This window comes from Curcuma longa, chromosome 6 (genome assembly GCF_044706935.1).
Source record: "Curcuma longa cultivar G26 ecotype Majalengka, Jawa Barat chromosome 6, ITB_CL_G26_1.1, whole genome shotgun sequence".
Lineage (NCBI taxonomy): Eukaryota > Viridiplantae > Streptophyta > Magnoliopsida > Zingiberales > Zingiberaceae > Curcuma > Curcuma longa.
The window spans coordinates 4,685,333-4,709,545 of NC_133866.1; the positions used below are offsets into that span (position 1 = coordinate 4,685,333).

At 39.6% G+C, this 24,213-nt stretch overlaps 4 protein-coding genes and 2 pseudogenes across 4 annotated transcripts; 5 read left to right on the top strand and 1 right to left on the bottom strand.

The window, feature by feature from the left end:
* Positions 1-721: 721 nt before the first annotated feature.
* On the top strand, positions 722-2,262 carry LOC141830474 (uncharacterized; annotated as a pseudogene).
* Positions 2,263-5,211: 2,949 nt separating this feature from the next.
* LOC141830475 (uncharacterized) lies at positions 5,212-6,676 on the top strand (annotated as a pseudogene).
* Positions 6,677-8,846: 2,170 nt separating this feature from the next.
* LOC141830476 (uncharacterized) lies at positions 8,847-11,147 on the top strand. Its single transcript, XM_074717904.1, has 3 exons — positions 8,847-9,548; positions 10,356-10,610; positions 10,683-11,147. The coding sequence occupies exons 1-3, from the start codon at positions 8,847-8,849 to the stop codon at positions 11,145-11,147; spliced, it is 1,422 nt and encodes a 473-aa protein (XP_074574005.1).
* Positions 11,148-12,129: 982 nt separating this feature from the next.
* On the top strand, positions 12,130-15,303 carry LOC141831247 (uncharacterized). The gene is made up of 8 exons (XM_074718658.1): positions 12,130-12,211; positions 13,123-13,264; positions 13,348-13,455; positions 13,607-13,819; positions 13,920-14,030; positions 14,390-14,584; positions 14,843-15,017; positions 15,126-15,303. Exons 2-8 carry the CDS (start codon positions 13,190-13,192, stop codon positions 15,161-15,163), a joined length of 915 nt encoding a protein of 304 aa, XP_074574759.1. The 5' UTR covers positions 12,130-12,211; positions 13,123-13,189; the 3' UTR covers positions 15,164-15,303.
* A 277-nt stretch (positions 15,304-15,580) lies between these two features.
* LOC141830477 (uncharacterized) lies at positions 15,581-16,751 on the bottom strand. Its single transcript, XM_074717905.1, has 3 exons — positions 16,230-16,751; positions 15,987-16,124; positions 15,581-15,903 (listed from the first exon to the last, which is right to left on the bottom strand). The coding sequence occupies exons 1-3, from the start codon at positions 16,749-16,751 to the stop codon at positions 15,769-15,771; spliced, it is 795 nt and encodes a 264-aa protein (XP_074574006.1). The 3' UTR covers positions 15,581-15,768.
* Positions 16,752-17,218: 467 nt separating this feature from the next.
* LOC141830603 (uncharacterized) lies at positions 17,219-17,823 on the top strand. The gene is made up of 2 exons (XM_074718005.1): positions 17,219-17,290; positions 17,365-17,823. Exons 1-2 carry the CDS (start codon positions 17,219-17,221, stop codon positions 17,821-17,823), a joined length of 531 nt encoding a protein of 176 aa, XP_074574106.1.
* Positions 17,824-24,213: the final 6,390 nt, after the last annotated feature.

Consider the following 24,213-nt stretch of genomic DNA (forward strand, 5'->3'; position numbering starts at 1 on the left):
CCATCAGAGGGCCCTGTTCCGATATCTCCAGCCTGTCTTATCTTGAATACCTAACAGTATTTACTCAAGAGATAGAAGAGGCAAATGAACAGGAAGCACCGCTTCCATGCACTTTCTTCTCACTCAACTTACCGTGCGAGAGAGATCCACCGCCGAGTGGTCGCTGCTGCGTCCGGTTCTAGGTCAAGGCGACGCGTATTTTACCCACCGGCGATCCTTTTTCGGCTGCCGTCCAAAAGTTTTATTCTAATCTTTGTACGAAGGACCTTTTAATATTTCTTAAATTCCTCTTGCAATATCGACGGAAATAAGTGAAAAATTATTTAATTTTAAGGATAAATCTCTTCTTTGCACTTAATGATTTGAATCTAAATTACGGATAAAACTCTTCTCGTATAAATTTAAATACTAAGAAATTGCATAATTAAATTGTCATAAATATTGTTCACTTTTTGTTGAATTCATCATATTGATAATTTAAAACTAAAAAAATTAGTAATTGATTTTTTAATATAATTGTTAAATAATTGACGTTGTCATATATGTAAATAAATAAAATAATCTACATTAACCATAACAATAATAATAATAATTTTATATAAAATAAAATAAAAGTTAAATTTATATTTATCTGATATTTTTTCGGTAACGTTATTAAAACCACCGTCGCGCTTTTAAATAGTCACCGCCGCCGTGCGGCAGAGACAGTTCGATAGGCTCGATGAAGCGCCAATGCAGCCGCCGGCTTGAGCAGGTAAGCGCACCGGCGGAGGACCTTCTCACTTCCCTCCAGGACGACCTCCTCATCTCCATCCTCTCCTTCCTCCCCATCAAGCAGCGCGTCGCCCTCTCCGCCGTCTGCTCCTGCTTCCGCCGTCTCCTCCCCTCCATCCCCCGACTCGACGCCTTCCGCCTCGACGTCGGGCACCCTTCCGGCGGCGTCGACATCAGCCAACAGTTCACCTTCCCCCGCGCCCTGATCCGCCAATGCCACATCGTCTTCCACGGCGTCACCGCATTACCTAAACCCCTCGGGCAGCTGCTCGTCGGCGAACTCGTCGAGGTGGGCGTGGAAGACCTCATCCTCGAAACCTCCTCCGGGTGCAAGAGATGGTTTAATCTGAGGGGAATCTGCGTCTTCTTCGGCATCAAGTCGCTGAGGAGTCTCTCTTTGTGCAGAATCGCTGTGGGAGGCTTCGGCAACCCCCTCCTTCCGTCCACCATCGCCTGCACCACCTTTCTCACCTCCCTCAAAATGGATCACTGCGTCCTCGGCCTGTACGGACGCTTTAATTTCCTACGCTCCTTTCTCGCCTCCTCCTGCCCTTTCCTCGAGACTCTGCATTTCATATGTTGCGCCGAACGCTACGCCAGCAACCTAACCATCCGCTCCACCTCCATTAAGCATCTAGTCCTACTACACAACGCCCCCTACATCCGCACCATCGACGTCCGCTGCCCAAAGCTCGAGTCGCTCACCGTCGACGTCGCCGCCGACCTGCGCATCGAAGCTCCCAAGGTCCAGCACGCGTCGTTACTTCTCGGCCTCGATCCGCCGGTAGATCCTCCATATGCATTGAGGAAGCTTTTCGGAACTGCTTTTCGATCTGTCCCCGGCGCTTGGCTCATGCTAAATTCTAGCAAAACCCCAAACGTGAGAGAAGATAGATAGATAGATAGAGATCGATCTTTTATGCACACTGACATATATAATTTGCATGCTTTGATCGACAGGGATTAGCAGCAGAAAACGAGATTGATAGAATTGTTTCTCGGGAAGACAAAGAGGACCTCGTGATCTTCAACCTCGACTTCAATCTGAAAGATCAATCGTCGACTATGATATTCACTCAGTTTCTGAAGAAGTGCCATCACAGTGATAACGAATTTGATATCCATGTAGGTGCTGCTCATATACAGAGCACCAAGGAAACAGCAAGGGACGATCAGTCGCTTAATCATGGATCTACAGATGCAGTAGAGCTAATTAAATTGCGAATGATCATGCCCGAGAAGACATTTCGAGGGTTTTCTCTCGAACCAGAAGGAGATGGAGGAGGAGTTAAAGCGGATGGGATTGAGAAAGCAGAAGAGTCGCAGCAGCAGAGATCAAACTTCGACCTAGTTGAAGCATCCTCCAGTATTGCTAACCGCATCGAAATGAAATTTTCGTGTTGCGAACTTGTAGTCGATACGAAATGTTTTTTACCCTTTTATTACTTGAGTGTTGGATTTGAATCATACAGTTCGGTCATTGTTTAGAATTAAGCTCAGTTCATGCATTTTTTGATGATTAGTTTGTTGGACTTATGATTTGCAAGCTTTAGATAAGCTTTAATTAATGCTTATAGAATCTGCACACTCAAAAATAAAAGTTAAGAGGACACTAGAAATTATTTTTGATAAATTTCTTTCGATGTTTAAGTTATACTAACATCGAAAGAAAAGTGACCAGAGTAAAATATTTATGTTCTCTTTGTTTGAAAGGGATGGAAGGTTCATTAACTTAACACGTGTTACCTTATTTGGGAGGAAAGAAAAAGGGAATACTTGGAAGGGATGGAAGGTTCATTAATTTAACATGTGTTATCTTATTTTATTTGAGAGGAAGGAAAGTGAATGAAGATTAAATATATAAAGTTATAAAAATATCTTCACTTTTTAAAAATGATAACGTATGTAGAGGACGAATGAGAAATTATAAAATTCTGTCAATATTACTGTTCCTGTTGAGATCCGCTCCTGGATGCGTCTGACTCTTCTCAGCACCAAGCTCGAACGAGGTCTTGAGAGGAAGGAACCATAGAGTTGCCGAGACCTTCAGTCACAGCAACCGTGAGAAGGAAGGTCAGGAGTTGTCCTGGCGCGGCCACTCCGATGCTTAAGTCAGTTCGCGAAGGAGGAAGGAGAAAACGGAGAAGAAGGAGAATGGGAAGTGAGGATTGTGAGAGCGCATACCTTCCTTTATGAGAGGACTGACCTTATATATCAGTACTAGACGTCAGGTCACGTCGTAAGTAAGGTGGTTGTCCCATCACTGGTAAGGTGGTTGTCCCATCACCAGTAAGGAATGGAGATATATGCCTCATCGTTGACTTGCGATTGCAGGGTCATTTCACGTACATCTGTCAGAGGATTATCATGATTAGTAGCAGGGGTGTTAGGGAAATCTTACCCATACCGTATGATGGGAGGAGTGGTCTTTGATGGAGAGGGGTGACGAGAGTTGAGGAGTGTCGGGATCGGGTCAGGGCAAAGTAGGTGAGTCGACACGGCTTAAATCCGAGTGGGTTGACTCGGCTCGGGTGGTAGAATCCGATTCAAGGCTTCGGACCGGTCTCCAAGGTTAGCATTCCAGCAGGGCCGACTCAACTCGGGGTGCCCGCTCCCTCGCGAATCCGACTCGGTCTCCGAGTCGACCCGGCTGCTCTGATCGGAATATCCGAGAGCTCGGGTATATAGTGAGAATCGGTTCGGTTCGGATTGAGGAGTCCGTTTCGGGGATTCGGATCGGGTTTTTGGAGTCCGTATCTCTAAGGAATCAGATTCGTATTCGCAGAGAGCGTCCACTTGGCTTCGGCCTTGACTCGGTTCGGGCCCTTGAAGGGGTTCGACTCGGACTGCAAACTCGGATGTACGACTGAAGGAGGGTTCGACTCACTTGGGCTCTTTGATTGATAACCGAGACCCGCTTCTCACGACCATAACAATTACATATAAAAATTGGGATATATGTTTAAAATAAACATATGCTTCTTGGATAAGTTTCTTCATTGGAATAGAAGAAGATTATGATTAATTTTTACTCTTAAGTTTTAAAATAATCACATCGATGTCGATTAAAAATATATTAATTTCCATATGAAGCATAACTAACCATTAGCTATATTTAATTTTATATTCTTCCCAAAAAGGCTAAACAAAATAGCATTTGCTATATTTTTTAATATACACTATTTTATTTTATTAGGGTGCCAATTCGAATTGACACCCTTGATTATATTTATCAATAAGATATTAAATAAGAAGAATTCTTTAAAATAATTACATATTAAAAATATATTAATTTCCATATAAAGCATAACTAACCATTAGCTATATTTAATTTTATATTCTTCGAGGTTAAACAAAATAGCATTTGCTATATTTTTTTCGGATCAAAATAAAAATAATTTAAAAAATCTCAATCCAAATTTGACATGAACGGTTGAACTCAAACTCAATTTGAAAATTATAAATCCGAACTCGAACCCAAACTCAAATAACCTGATTAATTTATTTTTTTTACTATTTTCTCTCATAAATTTTCAATTCTATCTCATACTAACCTTTTGGTTTTATGTATATAAAATATCTTAATTTTTAAATCAAAATTTGATTTGATTTTAAAATAATTTCTCCATCTTAAATTCAAGTTAAATCCGATCAATCCGAATCCAATCTGATCATTTAAGAAAAAAAAAAAATCAGAGTCAGATTTAGAATTCAATGAACAAATCATCTGCCCTAATTGCATCAGCTACTACAAATTAAAGCTCTATATGCATCACTCTATGATCTATCAATTTCGTCCCTGAGGGTAATGGTGCAATGGTAGAACATCCGAGTTGTGACCCAGGGACCCATGGTTTGATCCCTAGTTATGGCGTATTTGTAAGAATTTTTTCGATTTAAGTATTGGTGGTCGGTAGGAAACTTCCGTGTAACCGAACCGGTCATCTCCAGAGATTAAGTCCTTTAATTGATTGAGATTTATCATTTTTTTTTAATGATCTATCAACTTCAAACTTTGTGACTATTTGATATATATATAAATGGAAAGTAAAAGTTTAATTAGATAAATCTTTATATATATATAAATATATTTAAATTGTTATAAATGTTGTTCTCTTTGGTTGAATTCATCAGATTGATAATTTAAAATTAAAAAAATAGTAATTGATTTTTTACTATAATTGTTAAGTAATTGACTTTGTCATAGATGTAAATAAATAAAATAATAAACTAAATCTAATGATCACATCTTCTCAAAAGATTTATTTCTTATTTATAAATAATCTACATTAACAATAACACCAACAATAATAATTTTATATCAAATAAAATAAAATTTAAATTTATATCTATGTGCTATATTTTTTTCGGTAATATTATTAAAACCGCAGGCACGCATTTAAATAGCCACCGCCGCCGTGCGGCAGAGACAGTTCGATGGGCTTGAAGAAGCGCCAGTGCAGGCGCCGACGTGAGCAGGTAAGCGCACCGGCGGAGGACCTTCTCACTTCCCTCCAGGACGACCTCCTCATCTCCATCCTCTCCTTCCTCCCCGTCAAGCAGCGCGTCGCCCTCTCCGCCGTCTGCTCCCGCTTCCGCCGTCTCCTCCCCTCCATCCCCCGACTCGACGCCTTCCGCCTCGACGTCGTGCTCCCTTCCGACGGCGTCGACATCAGCCAGCAGTTCACCTTCCCCCGCGCCCTGATCCGCCAATGCCACATCGTCTTCCACGACGTCACCGAATTACTTAATTAAACCCCTCGGGCAGCTGCTCGTCGGCGAACTCGTCGAGGTGGGCGTCGAAGACCTCATCCTCGAAACCTACGGATGCAAGAGATGGTTTAATCTCAGGGAAATCTGCAGCTTCTTCGGCATCAATGTCGCTGAGGAGTCTCTCTTTGCGCAGAATCTGGTGGGAGGCTTCTGCGACCGCCTCCTTCCGGCCACCATCGCCTGCACCACCTTTCTCACCTCCCTCAAAATGGATCACTGCATCCTCGGCCTGTACGGACCGCTTCAATTTCCTTAACTCCTTCCTCGCCTCCTCCTGCCCTTTCCTCGAGACTCTGCACCTCATATATTGCTCCGAACTCTACGCGAGAAACCTAACCATCCGCTCCACCTCCATTAAGCATCTAGTCCTGTTACACAACGCCCCCTACATCCGCACCATCGACGTCTGCTGCCCAAAGCTCGAGTCGCTCACCGTCAACGTCGCCACTGATCTGCGCATTGAAGCTCCCAAGGTCCAGCACGCGTCGTTACTTCTCCGCCTCAATCCGCCGGTAGATCCTCCAGATGCATTGACGAAGCTTTTCGGAACTGCTTTTCGATCCGTCCCCGCTTGGCTCATGCTGAATTCTAGCACAACCCCAAACGTAAGAGAAGATAGATAGATAGATAGATAGATAGATATTTTATGCACACTGACATATATAATTTGCTTTGATCGACAGGGATTAGCAGCAGAAAACGAAATTAATAGAATTGTTTCTCCGGAAGACAAAGAGGGCCTCGTGATCTTCAACCTCGACTTCAATCTGAGAGATCAATCGTCGACGATGATATTCACGCAGTTTCTGAAGAAGTGCCATACATTCATAACCAATTTGATATACATGTAGGTCCTGCTCATATACAGAGCACCAGGGACGATCAGTTGCTTCATCATGGATCTACAGATGCAGTAGAGCTAATTAAGTTACGAATGATCATGCCCGAGAAGACATTTCGAGGGTTTCTCTCGAAGCAGAAGGAGATGGAGGAGGAGTTAAAGCAGATGGGATTGAGAAAGCTGAAGAGCCGTACCAGCAGAGATCAATTCGACGATGTATTAGCTTCCAATGAGTCCCTTGTTGAAGTATCCTCCAGTATTGCTAACTGTATCGAAATGAAATTTTAGGGTTGCTAACTTGTAATCGATACGAAGTGTTTTTTACCCTTTATTACTTTAGTGTTGGATTTGAATCATACAGTACCGTCATTGTTTAGAAGCTCAGTTCATGCATTTTTGATAATTAGTTTGTTGTGACTTGTGATTAGATAACCTTTAATTAATGCTTATAGACTCTGCACACCCAAAAATAAATGTTAGGAGGAGACTAGAAATTATTTTCGATAAGGTTTATTCGATGCCTATATTAGAAAGGATATATGGAATTCACACATATTTTCACAATGGTATCATATTGTCTATTTTAATAATATAGATATCTTTATTTTGTAATTATTTCAAGATCTTTTTCATATATGTTCAATCTGAGACTTTGATTGTATCTCAACAATCCACGGGTCCAAGTCTCAACGGATCCACCTATTTTGTAATCATCCTCCGTGAACGAATCTTGCCGAGGAACCCTTAGATTTTGAGGTATTGGATTCTCACCAATATTTGCACTACTCAAATCAACATTCTTACTTCCGCTTAGTCCACACCTACTTGTGCGGGTGCTTCACTCTAAGGTAGAATATTCTCACCAATAAGAAAGAATATTGATGTGGTTCACAATTAACCTTCATTTAAGAAAAAATAAGTTTATATATATAAAATAAAAATAAAAGTTTAATTAGATAAATCTGTGTAGGAAGCAGGGGTGAGTATTCGGTTAAAACCGAACCGAACCGAACCGAATAAACCGAAAATCGAATAAACCAAATTTTTTCGACCAAACTGAACCGACCGAATTTTTCAATAATAACCGAATAAACCGAACCGATAAAATATCGGTTAATTCGGTTAAAAACCGAATAAACCGAATTAACTGATTTTTCACAAAGGTTTTGTGTCAATACCTGTGATAATCATCATAATCAAAGCTATAGCCAATGGCGTGAAGGATTAACAAGAAGAAAACTATGCTTAATTGCTCAAGAACTGTAACTGAAACAAAAACCTTAATGAACGGAAATCTGAAGTACCCTTAAACCAGCCATTGTTGTGCTGTAATTCTTGAGGAGAGACTCAAGTCTCGGATTTAGGGTAAGTCGGCGGCGACTGGCGAGCACAGGCAGGATCGAGCGGCCAGCAGGAGAGGGGATCAGGCGCTGAGCGAGAATGAGGGGAATCGCCACTCGCGACGGCGCTGAGCGAGAATGAGGGGAAGAACCGAAGAGAGCGAGAATAAGAGAAGAACCGAAGGGGAGAGCCGCAGCGGCGTAAGCGGTCTGTGGAGAGTTGCGCCGGCGAACTCTGAGGGAATCGCGATGAAGAGGAAGGTCGCAACAGCGAGGGAATCGCGGCGTAAGGGAGAGTCGCGAGAGGCGAAAGGCGGAAAGGTTAGGGTTTTTTTACTGCCGTAGCGGGCCGGGTAGATTTTATTGCAGATTTTTTTACTGCCCGAACCGATTAAAATGAGATTAGTTCGGTTTATTCGGGTAAATCGAACCGAAATTTTTAAAAACCGAACCCGAACCGATTAAACCGAAAAACCCAATTTTTTTATTAAATAAAACCGAAATTCCGAATAAACCGAATTGAATTTTTAATTCGGTTCGATTTGATCGGTTTATTCGGTTTAATCAAAATTTTGCTCAGCCCTAGTAGGAAGGACCTTTTAATATTTCTTAAATTCTCTTGCAATATCGACGGAGATAAGTGAAAATTTATTTAATTTTAAGGATATATAAATCTCTTCTTTGCACTTAATAATTTAAATTTAAATTACGGATGAAACTCTTCTCGGATAAATTTAAATACTAAAAAATTGCATAATTAAATTGTCATAAATATTGTTCACTTTTTGTTGAATTCATGAGATTGATAATTTAAAACTAAAAATTAGTAAATGATTTTTTACTATAATTGTCAAGTAATTGACGTTGTCATAGATGTAAATAAATAAAATAATGACTAAATCTAATAAGTATATCTTCTCATAAGATTTTTCTAAATTAAAACGAACATATAATAATATATATTAACAATAACAATAATAATTTTATATAAAATAAAATAAAAGTTAAATATATATATTTATCTGATATTTTTTTTCGGTAACGTTATTAAAACCAACCGCCTGCGCGCATTTAAATAGCCACCGCCGCCGTCCGGCAGAGACAGTTCGATAGACGTGATGGAGAGCCAATGCAAGCGCCGGCGTGAACAGGTAAGCGCATCGGCGGAGGACCTTCTCACTTCCCTCCACGACGACCTCCTCATCTCCATCCTCTCCTTCCTCCCCATCAAGCAGCGCGTCGCCCTCTCCGCCGTCTGCTCTCGCTTCCGCCGTCTCCTCCCCTCCATCCCCCGACTCGACGCCTTCCGCCTCGACGTCGTTCAACCTTCCGGCGGCGTCGACATCAGCCAGCAGTTCACCTTCCCCCGCGCCCTGATCCGCCAATGCCACATCGTCTTCCACGAAGTCACCGAATTACCTAAACCCCTCCGGCAACTGCTCGTCGGCGAACTCATTGAGGTGGGCGTGGAAGATCTCATCCTCGAAACCTCTGGAAACAGGATATGGTTTAATCTCAGCTGGGAAAGCTGCAGCTTCTTCGGCATCAAGTCGCTGAGGAGTCTCTCTTTGCGCAGAGTCAAGGTGGTATTAGGCTTCTGCAACCGCCTCGTTCCGTCCACCGTCGCCTTCACCACCTTTTTCACCTCCCTCAAAATGGATCAGTGCATCATCCTCCTCGACATGTACGACGGAAGCTTTAATTTCCTTTGTGCCTTCCTCGCTTCCTCCTGCCCTTTTCTCGAGACTCTGCATTTCATAGATTGCGATGACTTCAACGTGCGCAACCTAACCATCCACTCCACCTCCATCAAGCATCTAGTGTTGGAAATTTGAATGGAAAAAAAAAAAAATAGTGGAAGGAGGAAGTTCCTTTGTGAATGGAAATTTAAAAGTTTTAAGGCATAGTAGTTGGTTTATATTGTGTCACAAGAATTAATGTTATGAACAAATGCTTAGGGTGCAAATACAGGGCCCAGATTGCACTATTTGTAAGGTAATTTGTGTGTGAGTGCGACCTATGTGCATTAAATGTCGGACCGGTCAGGGCAAAATTGATCCAAGTGAATGAACCAACATTTTGCCACTTGAAAATATTTTCTTTTGCTCAAATGAACATTCATACATAAATGCATGAACGTTATGCTTGCTAAATGCATAAACCTATGCATGAATGTCAGTTATTTGCATGTAAACGTACATGTAAAGACTCTATATAAGAGTCCAAATATTGAGCTAAAGAGATATAAAATTTATATATATATATAACAAGAAGCCACCACCACACCTCCCCATCTCTCTCACTCGTGTTAGCATTCAGGTACACCTCAGTTCGCCGCGATTTGTCTGTGCTTGGTGGACAGCGCGGTTTTGTCGTTGTATCCTGGGAAACAGACGTCCGTCGAAACCTCTAAGCATCACCGGAGGGGACGAATCTGTTTTAAAGAAACTGCGTTGAACGCAGGCCTCGACTCGACACTCGGTGAGTCGATCATGAGATTGACTTAGCATTGGTGATCAAGAAAACACCAGTCCCTTCTGGCAGCTTGAAATTATCAGTTCAAGTCATCTCTACAGATAAGTTGAATTGTATTATAATTCAATAAAATATTAATCTCTCCGACAAAGATTATCAAGCATCTAGTCCTATTACACATCGCCCCCAACTTCCACACCATCGACGTCCGCTGCCCAAAGCTTGAGTCGCTCACCGTCGACGTCGTCGCTTGCCTGCGCATCGAAGCTCCCAAGGTCCAGCACGCGTCATTACTTCTCCGCCTCTATCCGCCGGTAGATCCTCTAGATGCATTGATGAAGCTTTTCAAAACTGCTTTTCGAACCGTCGCTGTTTGGCTCATGCTGAATTCTAGCACAACCCCAAACGTAAGAGAAGATATATAGATCGATCGATCTTTTATGTATATACTAACATATATAATTTGCTTTGATCGACAGGGATTAGCAACAGAAAATGAAATTTATAGAATTGTTTCTCCGGAACACAAAGACCACGTCGTGATCTTCAACCTCGACTTCAATCTGAAAGATCAATCGTCGACTATGATATTCAGTCAGTTTCTAAAGAATTGCCATTACAATCATGACCAATTTGATATACGTGTAGGTGCTGCTCATATACATAGCACCAAAGAAACAACAGCAAGGGACGATGATCAGTTGCTTCATCATGGATCTACAGATCCAGTAGAGCTAAATAAATTACGAATGATCATGCCCAATAAGACATTTCGAGGGTTTCTCTCGAATCAGAAGGAGATGGAGGAGGAGTTAAAGCAGATGGCATTGGGAAAGCTAAAGAGTCGTACCATCAGAGATCAATTCGACGATGTATTAGCTTCCAATGAGTCCCTAGTTGAAGTATCCTCCAGTATTGCTAATTGCATCGAAATGAAATTTTAGTGTTCCTAATTAACTAACTTGTAATCGATACGAAGTGTTAGTTTTTTACCCTTTTATTACTTAAGTACTGTTGGATTTGAAAATACAGTAGTACTGTCATTGTTTAGAAGCTCAGTTCATGCATTTTGATGATTAGTTTGTTGGACATATATAACCTTTAATTAATGCTTATATCTAATTTTAATGTTTGTTGGCCGATTTCAGCCGGAATTCGGCCGGATTCCGGCCGAATCGGGGCCGGACTCCGGCACCCGCCGGACCGCCGGTGAGTTGCGGTTCCAATGGGTCCGGTCCGGCGGCAATCGGTGGTCGGACGGCGATGAACGGACGACGGGAAGCGGCGAACGTCCGAAGAGAAACACTGTGCAATCGCGAGAAATGGACGACTGAGATGGGATCGCGCACGAGCGCGCATCGGGCGGTTGCGCAGGATATCAAACTCGTATATATATATATATATATATATATATATATATATATATAACCTTCGTGTAGTACAAAGATTTATCTAATTGAGAAATGATAGAGAGCAGGAAAATGTAGCAGGAAACATAGCATGACACACGTGGCGGTCCACGTGTGTCATGCCACGTGGACTGCCACGTGGGTTTCATGTTCTCTCCCCCCTCCCCAAAATCCCGAAATCGAAGCCTCTTCGCCATTTCCCTCCTTCGGCGAAAACGCAAACCCTAACCTCGTCTCTTCCTCCTCCTCCTTCGCGCCGTCTCTTCCTCCTCCTCCTTCGCCAGCTTCCGTTTGCCGCCGTTGTTGCCGCCGAGAGGACCGCGCGTTCCTCTTCTCCGCGTCGCCTCCTCTTCTGTGCCTTTTCCTTCTCTTCTCTGCCGCCTCCTTCTTCCTCCTCCTCCTTCGGCGAAAACCCATTTCCCTCCTTCGGCGAAAACTCTCTTCCTCCTCCTCCTTCGCCAGCTTCTGTCGGCGTCTCTTCCTCTTCGGCAGAATCTCCGCGCCGCCTCCTCTCTCCCTTTCCGTTTGCCGCCGTTGCTGCCGCCGAGAGGACCGCGCGTTCCTCCTCTTCTGCGCCTTTTCCTTCTTCTGCGTCTGAGGTTAGGGACCAAACTCTTAATATCTGAAGTTCCTACCAATGGTTTGGAGTAGAACTAGTAGTCCAATGGTGGGTAACAAACCCCAAAAAGCATATCAGTGGTGGTGGACTTCAACTGCTGCCTAGTAGATCACTTTTTGCCATAGGTATTTGTTGTAAGTTGCTAGACTATAGAAGTTAGTCTCATAGCTAAACCTGCCAACAGATCGTTTTGGTTTAAGGCCTATAACAGTCTACTGGCTTTAGTATGGACTTTATTTCAAAGTCATGTGGTTCATCCCTACCTGGTGAATGAATAGTGTAATTCTGTAATCAGAATGGGTTGTGCTAATACCAACTAGATCAGTATCAACAAATAAGTAACTTTCATGTGATAAGATCCAGCAGAGTAAACAAATTCATATACACTCAGAATTCAGGTAGATAAATAGCTTTAGTTTGCACAGCTGTGTTATAATTACGTGGAACTATCATATTTGTTGGGATATTGGTGGGTTTTCTTTTTATTCGGTATTGTTACATTGAGCAAGTTTAGTTTAAGGACTATCATATAAAAATGATAACTGGCATCCTTCTCACAGCTATTGGCTATGGAGATACAGGTATTCACTTTCAGATTAGGTGTTAATAGTATTAGTATACGACCACTAGATGATTGCACAGCACCTAACATTTTCTGTTATCTCTGAGGAATTTTTCTTACTACTCTGGAAATTCTAGCATAACAAAATTCTCACCTTAATAGTGAATTTTCTGATCTTCCTCTTAATCTTATCTGCCTAATTCGTCATACTAAACTATTAGTACATCTATGTTTTACAATAGTAGTCAATACTCCAATTTATTCACCGTTGTATCAGATATTTTTCATTAGCATACATAAAAATTTCTGAGTTTAACTTTCCTTTCCAGCGCTGATCAGTATGGAAGCCGCTTCATACAGCAGAAACTTGAAACAGCTACTACTGAAGAAAAAAACATGGTTTTTGTTGAGATAATGCCTCACGCTTTGTCTCTGATGACTGATGTGTTTGGGAATTATGTGGTTCAGAAGGTAGAATTTGACTTTCCAATGAACTCTATGAAGTTTCTATTCTGAATTGCTTCAAAAGGTCCTTATAATTTTTCTGCTTTTAGTTTTTTGAACATGGCTCATCAGCTCAGAGAAGGGAATTAGCTGACCACCTTAATGGGCATGTATTGGCTCTCAGCCTCCAGATGTATGGTTGTCGAGTGATCCAGAAGGTACTTTTTAGCTGAAAAATATCCAATTAGTGTCTTATAAAATATATTAATTCACCTCAGTTGATACTTTACTCTGCTTTTTGTTTACACTATAATCCCCATACTTCTGCTTTACTGTATGCTCATGGTTGTGTTTCACTTCTTGTTTCAGGCAATAGAAGTAGTTGACTTGGACCAGAAGATAAAGATGGTTCAAGAGCTTGATGGGCACGTCATCCACTGTGTGCGAGATCAAAATGGGAACCATGTCATTCAAAAGTGTATTGAGTGTGTCCCACAAGATGCAATTCAGTTCATCATCTCAACATTCTATAATCAAGTTGTGACACTATCTACTCATCCATATGGTTGTCGTGTCATACAGGTTCTGCAGTTTTTTTTTAAACTTTTGACTCGCTGTCGTACTAGTATATGTGATTGCGTATTTTACTTCTATTATTATTTTTTTTTTTCTATCGTCTCAGAGAGTGCTGGAGCATTGTGGCAATCCTAATACTCAGCAGATTGTCATGGATGAGATTTTACATTCTGTTTCCATGTTGGCACAAGACCAATATGGTAATTATGTTGTTCAGGTCTGTTGTTCCTCAACAATAATCTATTCTTGTTGGATCAGCCTCAGATACATTAAAAAATTGTTCCTCCTTTTTATATAGTTTGCAATGACAAGCCAATTAAATTTTCTTTAAAGTCTGCGAATCTCACAAGCACCGTGCAGACTCATTCAATTTTCTTCCTGAGAATGTATCAATGGCAACCTGTTCTCCAATTATCTTGCATTAGTGACCTTGCTTAAGATTTGGTGAAGTTGTTCAATTATTCACCTTTGTTCTTCTTCCATGCTTCTGCAAAGTAACTCAAAAAAGCTTTTGTTTTTCTTTCGATTTAAAGTTCAGAACATTGTTTACGACATTGTATGTATGTATATTGACAGCATGTGCTGGAGCATGGAAAGCCGGATGAGCGATCTGTGATGATTAAGCAATTAACTGGACAAATAGTACAGATGAGTCAGCAGAAATTTGCTTCAAATGTCATTGAAAAGTGCTTGACTTTTGGTAGTCTTGAAGAACGACAGCTTTTGGTGAATGAGATGTTGGGTTCGACTGATGAAAATGAGCCTCTCCAGGTTTGCTTCATCCATGCTTTTCGTCGAAGTATCGTAATTGGATATATTGCCTGCCTTTGGTCTATTGTGTTTGTTTCCTTCTGAGCTTTTCTAATGATGCAATTTAGCTGACACCCTACTTGAATTTAGAGTTTGGACATTGGTTCATGCATTTAAATTCTGAGTACTTGAATTTAGAGTTTCGGCATTGGTTCTGCCTTGCCTTTTCCACATTCCTTGTTCTTGAATTTGTATGTTTCTCTACTTGTTCAATGGCAGGCCATGATGAAAGATCAATTTGGCAACTACGTCGTACAGAAAGTGTTAGAGACGTGCGACGATCAGCAGCGGGAGCTGATCCTCTCGCGAATCAAGGTCCACTTGAACGTGCTTAAAAAATACACTTACGGGAAGCATATCGTTGCTCGTGTCGAGAAGCTCGTCGCGGCCGGAGGTGAGTCTGCTATCAGTTTCTTCTCAAACAAAATGACTGTCATTTGCTGAGACGCTTATTTGTTCTCCTCCAACAAAAACTAAACAAGTTTCTGAATCTTTGCCGCAGAGAGGAGGATCGGGCTCCAGCCGCCCTTTCCGTCTTGAGACGGCAGCACACCGACGAAGTTGTACAGCTAACTGAGGCTAGTTTTAGCTCACTCTTTGATCTGGAAATAAGAACAATGTTGCTTGAATGGAATCCATCTTGTACATTTTGTAATTTGAAGGTAGTTTAATTATGCTAAGGCTGAGGCTCAGATGGCTAATAGCTTTATGGATGTAAAGGAAGCATAGAAGAGTGTTGTCGATTAGGAAGATGAGTTCATGTCGCTTCGGAGACATCCGATAAAATTGGAACGATATAGAGGAAGATGAGGAGTTCATCTTTCTTTCCCGTGTTTACTCTTGGGATGATCTTTTATATAGATATATGTTCTTCAAATGCTTGAAACATTTTTATTTGTGGCTTTGGTGTGAATTATTCTCTTTTCATTTTATTGTAATCCATTTAACACATCACAATAGTAATCTGTATAAATCCATTTACTTTTACAAAAATGATATCTGAAAAGTGAAATCGTGAAACATTTTGGCACTAGGAAGGGACTTGTGCTACTTAACTGAACAATGAAGATGTGTTTCACTGAAACTTTTCTGGAAATAGCTTTGTCAGCTATCGACAATTCGTTTGCGACACAAGATGAACAGCTTCATTTCAGAATCTTAGCTTCTATTTCCTCCAAGCTCAGGCCTTTCGTCTCCGGGACGTAGAAAAGAACGAAGGCAAGCGAGAGCAAGGCAATCACTCCGAATAGAAGAAAGATGTTCTCTGGCCCAAGAAGCTCCTACATTATGGTTTCGAAGTATATAATTTGCCTGATATAAAACTTAAGAACACTATGATATCGAATCTTGAACTTTATGATACCTTCAGGGGAGAAAAGGCAAATGTGACTAATGCATTCGCCCCGAAATTGGTTAGAACTGCGAGACTGATTCCGCGCCCTCTTGTACGAATAGGAAATACTTCAGAAACCATCAGCCAACTGATCGGGCCAAACGATACCTGCGAAACATCACGATCAAGAATCGATCAAGAAGTTGTGTGTATTCCAACTATTTGAAGTTGACTACAAGAACTCTATCTCTCCATTGAATTATTTCTCGTTACATCGACTGAGGCGCGGAGAAGAGGAGGCGGCGCAGAGAAGAGAAGGAAAAGGCGCAGAAGAGGAGGCGGCGCGGAGAAGAGGAACGCGCGGTCCTCTCGGCGGCAGCAACGGCGGCAAACAGAAGCTGGCGAAGGAGGAGGAGGAAGAGACGGCGACAGAAGCTGGCGAAGGAGGAGGAGGAAGAGACGAGGGTTAGGGTTTGCGTTTTCGCCGAAGGAGGGAAATGGGTTTTCGCCGAAGGAGGAGGAGGAAGAAGGAGGCGGCAGAGAAGAGAAGGAAAAGGCGCAGAAGAGGAGGCGGCGCAGAGAGGAGGAACGCGCGGTCCTCTCGGCGGCAACAACGGCGGCAAACGGAAGCTGGCGAAGGAGGAGGAGGAAGAGACGGCGCGAAGGAGGAGGAGGAAGAGACGAGGTTAGGGTTTGCGTTTTCGCCGAAGGAGGGAAATGGCGAAGAGGCTTCGATTTCGGGATTTTGGGGAGGGGGGAGAGAACATGAAACCCACGTGGCAGTCCACGTGGCATGACACACGTGGACCGCCACGTGTGTCATGCTATGTTTCCTGCTACATTTTCCTGCTCTCTATCATTTCTCGGTGGGAGGCTTCTGCGACCACCTCCTTCCGGCCACCATCGCCTGCACCACCTTTCTCACCTACCTCAAAATGGATCACTGCTTCCTCATCAGCCTGTATGGAGGCTTCAATTTCCTTAACTCCTTCCTTGCCTCCTCCTGCCCTTTCCTCGAGACTCTGCACCTCATATATTGCCACGAACTCGACGCGAGAAACCTAACCATCCGCTCCACCTCCATTAAGCATCTAGTCCTGTTACACAAGGGCCCCTACATCCGCACCACCGACGTCTGCTGCCCAAAGCTCGAGTCGCTCACCGTCAACGTCACCAATGATCTGCGCATTGAAGCTCCCAAGGTCCAGCACGCGTCGTTACTACTCTGCCTCGATCCGCCGGTAGATCCTCCCTATGCATTGATGAAGCTTTTCGGAACTGCTTTTCGATCCGTCCCCGCTTGGCTCATGCTGAATTCTAGCACAACCCCAAATGTAAGAGAAGATAGATAGATAGATAGATATTTTATGCACACTGACATATATAATTTGCATGCTTTGATCGACAGGGATTAGCAGCAGAAAACGAAATTGATAGAATTGTTTCTCGGGAAGACAAAGAGGGCGTCGTGATCTTCAACCTCGACTTCGATCTGAAAGATCAATCGTCGACTATGATATTCACGCAGTTTCTGAAGAAGTGCCATCACAGTGATAACGAATTTGATATCCATGTAGGTGCTGCTCATATACAGAGCGCCAATGAAACAGCAAGGGACGATCAGTTGCTTCATCATGGATCTACAGATGCAGTAGAGCTAATTAAATTGCGAATGATCATGCCCGAGAAGACATTTCGAGGGTTTCTCTCGAAGCAGAAGGAGATGGAGGAGGAGTTAAAGCAGCTGGGATTGCGAAAGCTGAAGAGTCGCACCAGCAGAGATCAATTCGACGATGTATTAGCTTCCAATGAGTCTCTTGTTGAAGTATCCTCCAGTATTACTAACTGCATCGAAATGAAATTTTAGGGTTGCTAACTTGTAATCGATACAAATGTTTTTAACCCTTTTATTACTTTACACTTTGTGTGGGAGGAGGTGAGGAAAGGGGAGAACAAAGTAAATAAGGGGAAGGAAAATTTTAATCTTGTTTGGGATGGAGTGAATTAAGGAGAGGAATGAGTGAGAAAAATAAATTTTACCTTTCCATGCTATTAGAATTTCTTATGTTTTAATTTGGAGTGTAAGGAAGAGGAAGAGAACTTAAAAATATTTATATTTATATTTATTTTTATTTTAAAATATTAATTGTTAAATTAACTTATATCTATTTAGATATCTTGGTATTGCGTCGTCGTTCCTCACATAACATGTGTCATCACCGTCTAGTGTCTAATCGCTCGCACTCCACTACAAGAAATTATAAAAATAGCGACGAAATATTAGCGACGATTTCTATTTTCGTCACTAATATAAGTATTAGCGACGCAATATCAAATTTCGTCGCTAATTATAGTTTTTTGCGACGAAATATTAATTTCGTCGCTAACGTTAGCGACGAAATTTGATATTTCGTCGCTAACTTCAGTTTTTGCGACGAAATATTAATTTCGTCGCTAACAGTTAGCGACTAAATTAATATTTCGTCGCTAACTTCAGTTTTTAAAATTCTTCGTTAATTTTTGTCTAAATCCTAATCCCGCTTCCGTTCAATTTTTTGACGAAATAATTTTTTCGTCGCTAAACATTAGCGACCGACAAAACTTAATAATTCGTCGCTAATAATTTAATAATCCTAATGTTTAACGATGAAACTTAATAATTCGTCGCTAATAATTTAATAATCCTAATGTTTAGCGACGAAACATAACATTTCGTCGCTAACATTCGCTAAAATCCTACCCTGCCGCCCCATTTTCCTTTCCCCGCTGCTCCTCTCACGTCTCTTTCCCTCGCTTCGCCGCCTCGCCTTCCTCCTCCTCCTCCTCCTTCGCCTCCTACCCCGCCTTCTCCTCCTCCTCTAGGCATCTGGGGACGAGTGGCGTTGTCGACCACCACGAGGAACCGGCAGTGACGACACCGGTGCGGCAGACGTGGCGCGGCGGAGCCATCGGATTTGATGCGGCGAATGAGGAGCGAGAGGAGGAGGTTTCCGACGCGTCGAAGAGGAAAAGGGAAATCGCCGACGGAACCACTAATGCGGCTCTCGGCAGCGGGCGTTGATGGGTCTGCATATGACATGGCACGCGCACTGCCGCAGGGGAGGCGCCGCTCCTCTCGGCCTTAAAAACCTCGGTAACTCTTGCTTTCTTAATAGCGTGCTCCAGTGCCTCACCTACACCCCTCCCCTTGCCCAGTTCTGCCTTTCCTCCCGCCATTCCTCACTCTGTAAACCCTAGCCCCGCCCCCATCCCTATTTTCCTTTTGGAAATCTCATCAAAATCCATGGGAGGTGTCGAAGAAATTGCTGGTGCGGGAACAGAGATTTCAGATTCACGGACGAGACTTCTAGATGAGCTGCAAAAATTGCTTCCTCCATCAATAATGATACCTGAGAGGAGGTTGGAGCACTTGGTTGAATAGGCTCTTAATGTTCAAAGAGAAGCTTGTTATTTCCACAACTCTGTTGAAGGTTGTCTCTCATTGTACACAGATCATCAGTGTGGAAAGGACCAATTACCTTCTCAAACAACACAGGTGGGAAGTGTTCATTAGTGTGCTATTTATATATTTGATTCTCTTGTATTTAAGTACACAAATTTCTGAAGTCTGATAGTCTATACCTTCATTCATATGTTATTTTTTTGAAGCTATTTTGCATTGTTCAGAGTTAACATTTATGTGCATATATTTGCTTTGGGAGTGTGTGAATAGTTGGAGCATTAGCAATATGTTTATTGATAGATTATTTAATTATTTAAGTCAGTTCTACTATTTGTCTTTCTGAACCATTTTTTCCTCATCGTGACAGATATTGCAAGAACACCATGATGAAGTATGGTTCTTACAGTTCTCCAACCAAGGAAGTATTTAGCATCATCATCAAATGATAAATCTGCAATTATATGGGAGGTACATATTTTTAGAATTTGATGCGATTAGTTTGTGTCTCAGTGCCTTTTAATTAGCATAAAAGTTACAAGTGCAAAAACTTATTTAATGTGGTATTTTTAATAGTTGTCTTAATATTTTACATCACATTGGCATTGTAAGTAGCTTGACATGCCTAAGTTCACTTCTTCACAAGAACTTTATGTTACAGAATGAGATTTTGCATTTACAGGTCAGTAAAGTAGAAATGTTGACAATGTTGTTTGGTTCTTAATTATTGTAGTTATAATTAACCTAATTTCTGTTTCAGGAGGAGCTATCAATTCTTGATTCTAAAATTCAATCGTGTGGTATGTATTCTCCGCATCAGTTTTGCTTCTTACACAATGTTTAACACTATTTCAACATTTTGATATTCCTGTCAGTTTGTTAATCAAATTAACATTTTATTATTCCATTGCAGGCTTCGAACTTCCATATAATTATCGGGGAGCTTGTTTACCATAGTTCTTGGAATAATGTTTGTATTTTGAAACTTTGTGTTAAACTTTGTATTTGTTGTGCTGTGATAAACTTTGTATTAAACATTGTGTTGAACTTTGTGATGTGATAAATTTATGTGATAAACTTTGTGTTAAACTTTGTGTTTGTTGTGTGTGAATATGTTATTGAATATTATTTTGTGATGTGTATGTATTAGGGTTTATTGTGATGTGCATGTATTACCGGATATAAGGGAAAAAAAGAGAAACGGGAGTAGAAAATCTGCTAGTTAGCTAAAATCTGTTAGATAGCGACGATAATATGCATTCGTCGCTAATGGGTTATTCGTCGCTAATGGGTCTCAATTTTTACGTGTAATATTGATAGAATTTTACCTCTTTCTTTCCTTCCAAACAAGATAGCACATATTACGTTAATAAACTTTCTATCTCTTTCAAACAAGAGAAACATAAATATTTTACTTTCTCTCTTTTTCTCTTTCTTTCCTTCTCTTCTTCGTTCGTTAATGAATCTTCTATCACCCCCATCCAAATAGAACATTAATGTTGGATTTGAATCATACAGTAGTGTCATTGTCTAGAAGCTCAGTTCATGAATTTTTGATGACTAGTTTATTGGACTTATGATTTACCAGCTTTAGATAACCTTTAATGAATGCTTATAGAATCTACACATTCAAAGTCATGCAGTCGAGTGAGTTTCTCTGATCAGTCGACTAATTCTCAAAGTCAGTCAACTGAAGTTGTTTCGAGAGCAAACAGAAGAGAATCGACTCGACTGAATCTCCATATCAGTCGATTGGAATTGATAGACTCGACTGGATTTTTGTATCAGTCGACTATCTTTGCTTCGGAAGCAAACAGAAGGTAAAATAATGACTCGACTGATCATTCACATCAGTCGACTGATAGCATAACAGTTGACTAATAAGAAAAAGTCAGTCGACTGGGATTTGAAATTCTGACAGAATCAGGTGTGACTTCAGCAGTTCAGTGGCTGTTTTCTGACATTGACCAAATCAGTCGACTGGCATGGTAAAATCAGTCGACTGATGATTTAAAAATTGAACTGGTTTAAATGGTGAGAGCTGCTCATGGAAGGATACATCCATACTGTTCATGCTCCAAGTCCTTGTGCTACTGTGATTAAGAAACCTGTTGGTGTTCATTTACAAAGCTTGAAGCAACCTCTTGAAGAAGAAGAAGCATACTCATCACTTTTGTGTAACATCTCTACTCTTCTTCTTCCTTGTGTTGCTTGGTTGTTTTGTATACAACTTGTAATATGTTGTAAGAAGGTTTCTCCGCCTTAGAGATTTGTCCGAAAATGAGAGAATATAGTGGAAGAGTGAGCTGAGTGAAGATCCTTGGATTAGTCGCTTCAAGGAGGCGGATACCAAGTAAATTCCTCGTGTTAGCATTGTTGAGTTGAGAGGCTATGTAGCAAGAATCCTTCGTCGACAAAAGTTCAAGTAGAGCTATTCAACCTCCCTTTTAGCTCACAAGGTCCTTACACTAATTACTTCATCTACTTACAAATTAAAGCCCTATATGCATTACTTTATGATCTATCAACTTCACACTTTGTGACTATTTGTTTAGATCATAAGTACTTTGATACCATTGGATGAGGTTTTGTGATCACTCTACGATTTTCATTATATCAAACCAAATACTTATAAATCCAATCTAATGTCTCTAGAATATCATAATCTTTTCATAAATCTCATGATGGATTTTCGTGAGTTACTTCCACGTCGTAGCACCTCGTACTCTGACATTAGCTCGAGGCATTTCCTCTACCCCTTCTTACCCTGAAAAAGCAAGGTCACCTTGCATCCTTGAACCGATAACCATCCTTCGCTAACCTAGCCTCCTCCGTCCCTCGGGACCAACAAGGGGTAGTATAGGAATATTCACCTATTGTCCATATATCAATTATGCCTTTAGGCTTGATCTTTGGCCCTGACTCACCCTCCGTGAATGAATCTTGTGGAGGAACCCTTAGGTTTTCGGGGTATTGGATTCCCACTAATGTCTGCGTTACTCAAGACGACATTCTCACTTCCGCTTCGTCCACACCTGCTTACACGGGTGCTTCGCTTTAAGACGCAACATTCTCACCAATAAGAAAGAATATTGATGGGGTTCACAATTAACTTTAATTTAAGAAAAAAAGTTTATATATATAAAATAAAAATAAAAGTTTAATTAGATAAATCTTTGTACGAAGGACCTTTTAATATTTCTTAAATTCCTCTTGCAATATCGACGGAGATAAGTGAAAAATTATTTAATTTTAAGGATAAATCTCTTCTTTGCACTTAATAATTTAAATTTAAATTACGGATAAAACTCTTCTCAAATATTGTGGATAAATTTAAATACTAAGAAATTGCATAATTAAATTGTCATAAATATTGTTCACTTTTTGTTGAATTCATCAGATTGATAATTTAAAACTAAAAAATTAGTAATTGATTTTTTACTATAATTGTCAAGTAATTGAAGTTGTCATAGGTGTAAATAAATAAAACAATGACTAAATCTAATCAGTATATCTTCTCATAAGATTTTTCTTAATTAAAACGACCATATAATAATCTATATTAACAATAACAATAATAATTTTATATAAAATAAAATAAAAGTTAAATGTATATTTATCTGATATTTTTTTTCGGTAACGTTATTAAAACCAACCGCCTACGCGCATTTAAAGCAAATTGCTTTTCCCACCCCTCACACCGCATGCCCCCCCCCTCCCCTCCTCTCTCTCTCCCATTCAAATTACATTTTTACCCTTTTTTTCTTTGTTTTTTATTTTATTTTACTTATATATTTATTTATTTATTTATTTTAATTAATTTTTATTTAGTTTTATTTTTTAATTAATTTTATTTATTATTTTTTAATTAATACTTATATATATATATATTTTAATTTTATTTTAATTTTATTTAGTTTTATTTTTAAATTAATTTGTTTATTATTTTTTAAATTTTATTTTACTTATATATATATATTTATTTTAATTAATTTTTATTTAGTTTTGTTTTTTTAATTAATTTTTTAATTAATTTTCATTAATACTTATATATATATATATTTTTTAATTTTATTTAATTTTTATTTAGTTTTATTTTTAAATTAATTTTTTATTATTTTTTAAATTTTATTTAATTTTTATTTAGTATATAATTTTTATTTTGATCCATATTTTTATACTTTTTAAATTTTTTATAAATAATAACTCCTAAAATTTATAACTAAAAATAAACAAAAGATTATAAACATATAAAAAAATTATTCAAAAAATTAAAACTGATAAAAAAATTTTAAAAAAATCTGATTAACAAAAAAATAAAATCAATAAAAAAAACAAAATTTAAAAAATAATAAATTGAAAAAAATACAAGTATTATGGAAAAATAATAAATAAAATTAATTAAAAATAAAATTTATATAAAATTGAAAAAATATATAATAAACAAAATTGATTAAAAATAAAATTAAATAAAATTTATATAAAATTCTAAAAACAAAGTATTGATAAAAAATAATAAATAAAATTGATTAAAAAATAAAACTAAATAAAAATTAAATAAAATTGAAAAAAACACCGTATTGATGAAAAAATAATAAATTAAATTAATTAAAAAAATAAAACTAAATAAAATTAAAAATATATGAGAGCTATTTTTAATTAAAAATAAAATTAAATAAAAATTAAAAAATAAATAAATAAAAAGAAGAGGATAGAAATGTCATTAGAATGTGAGAAAGAGAAAGTTTGAGGGGAGAGAGAAAGTTTGAGGATAGCCACCGTCGCCGTCCGGCAGAGACATGCAGTTCGATAGACGTG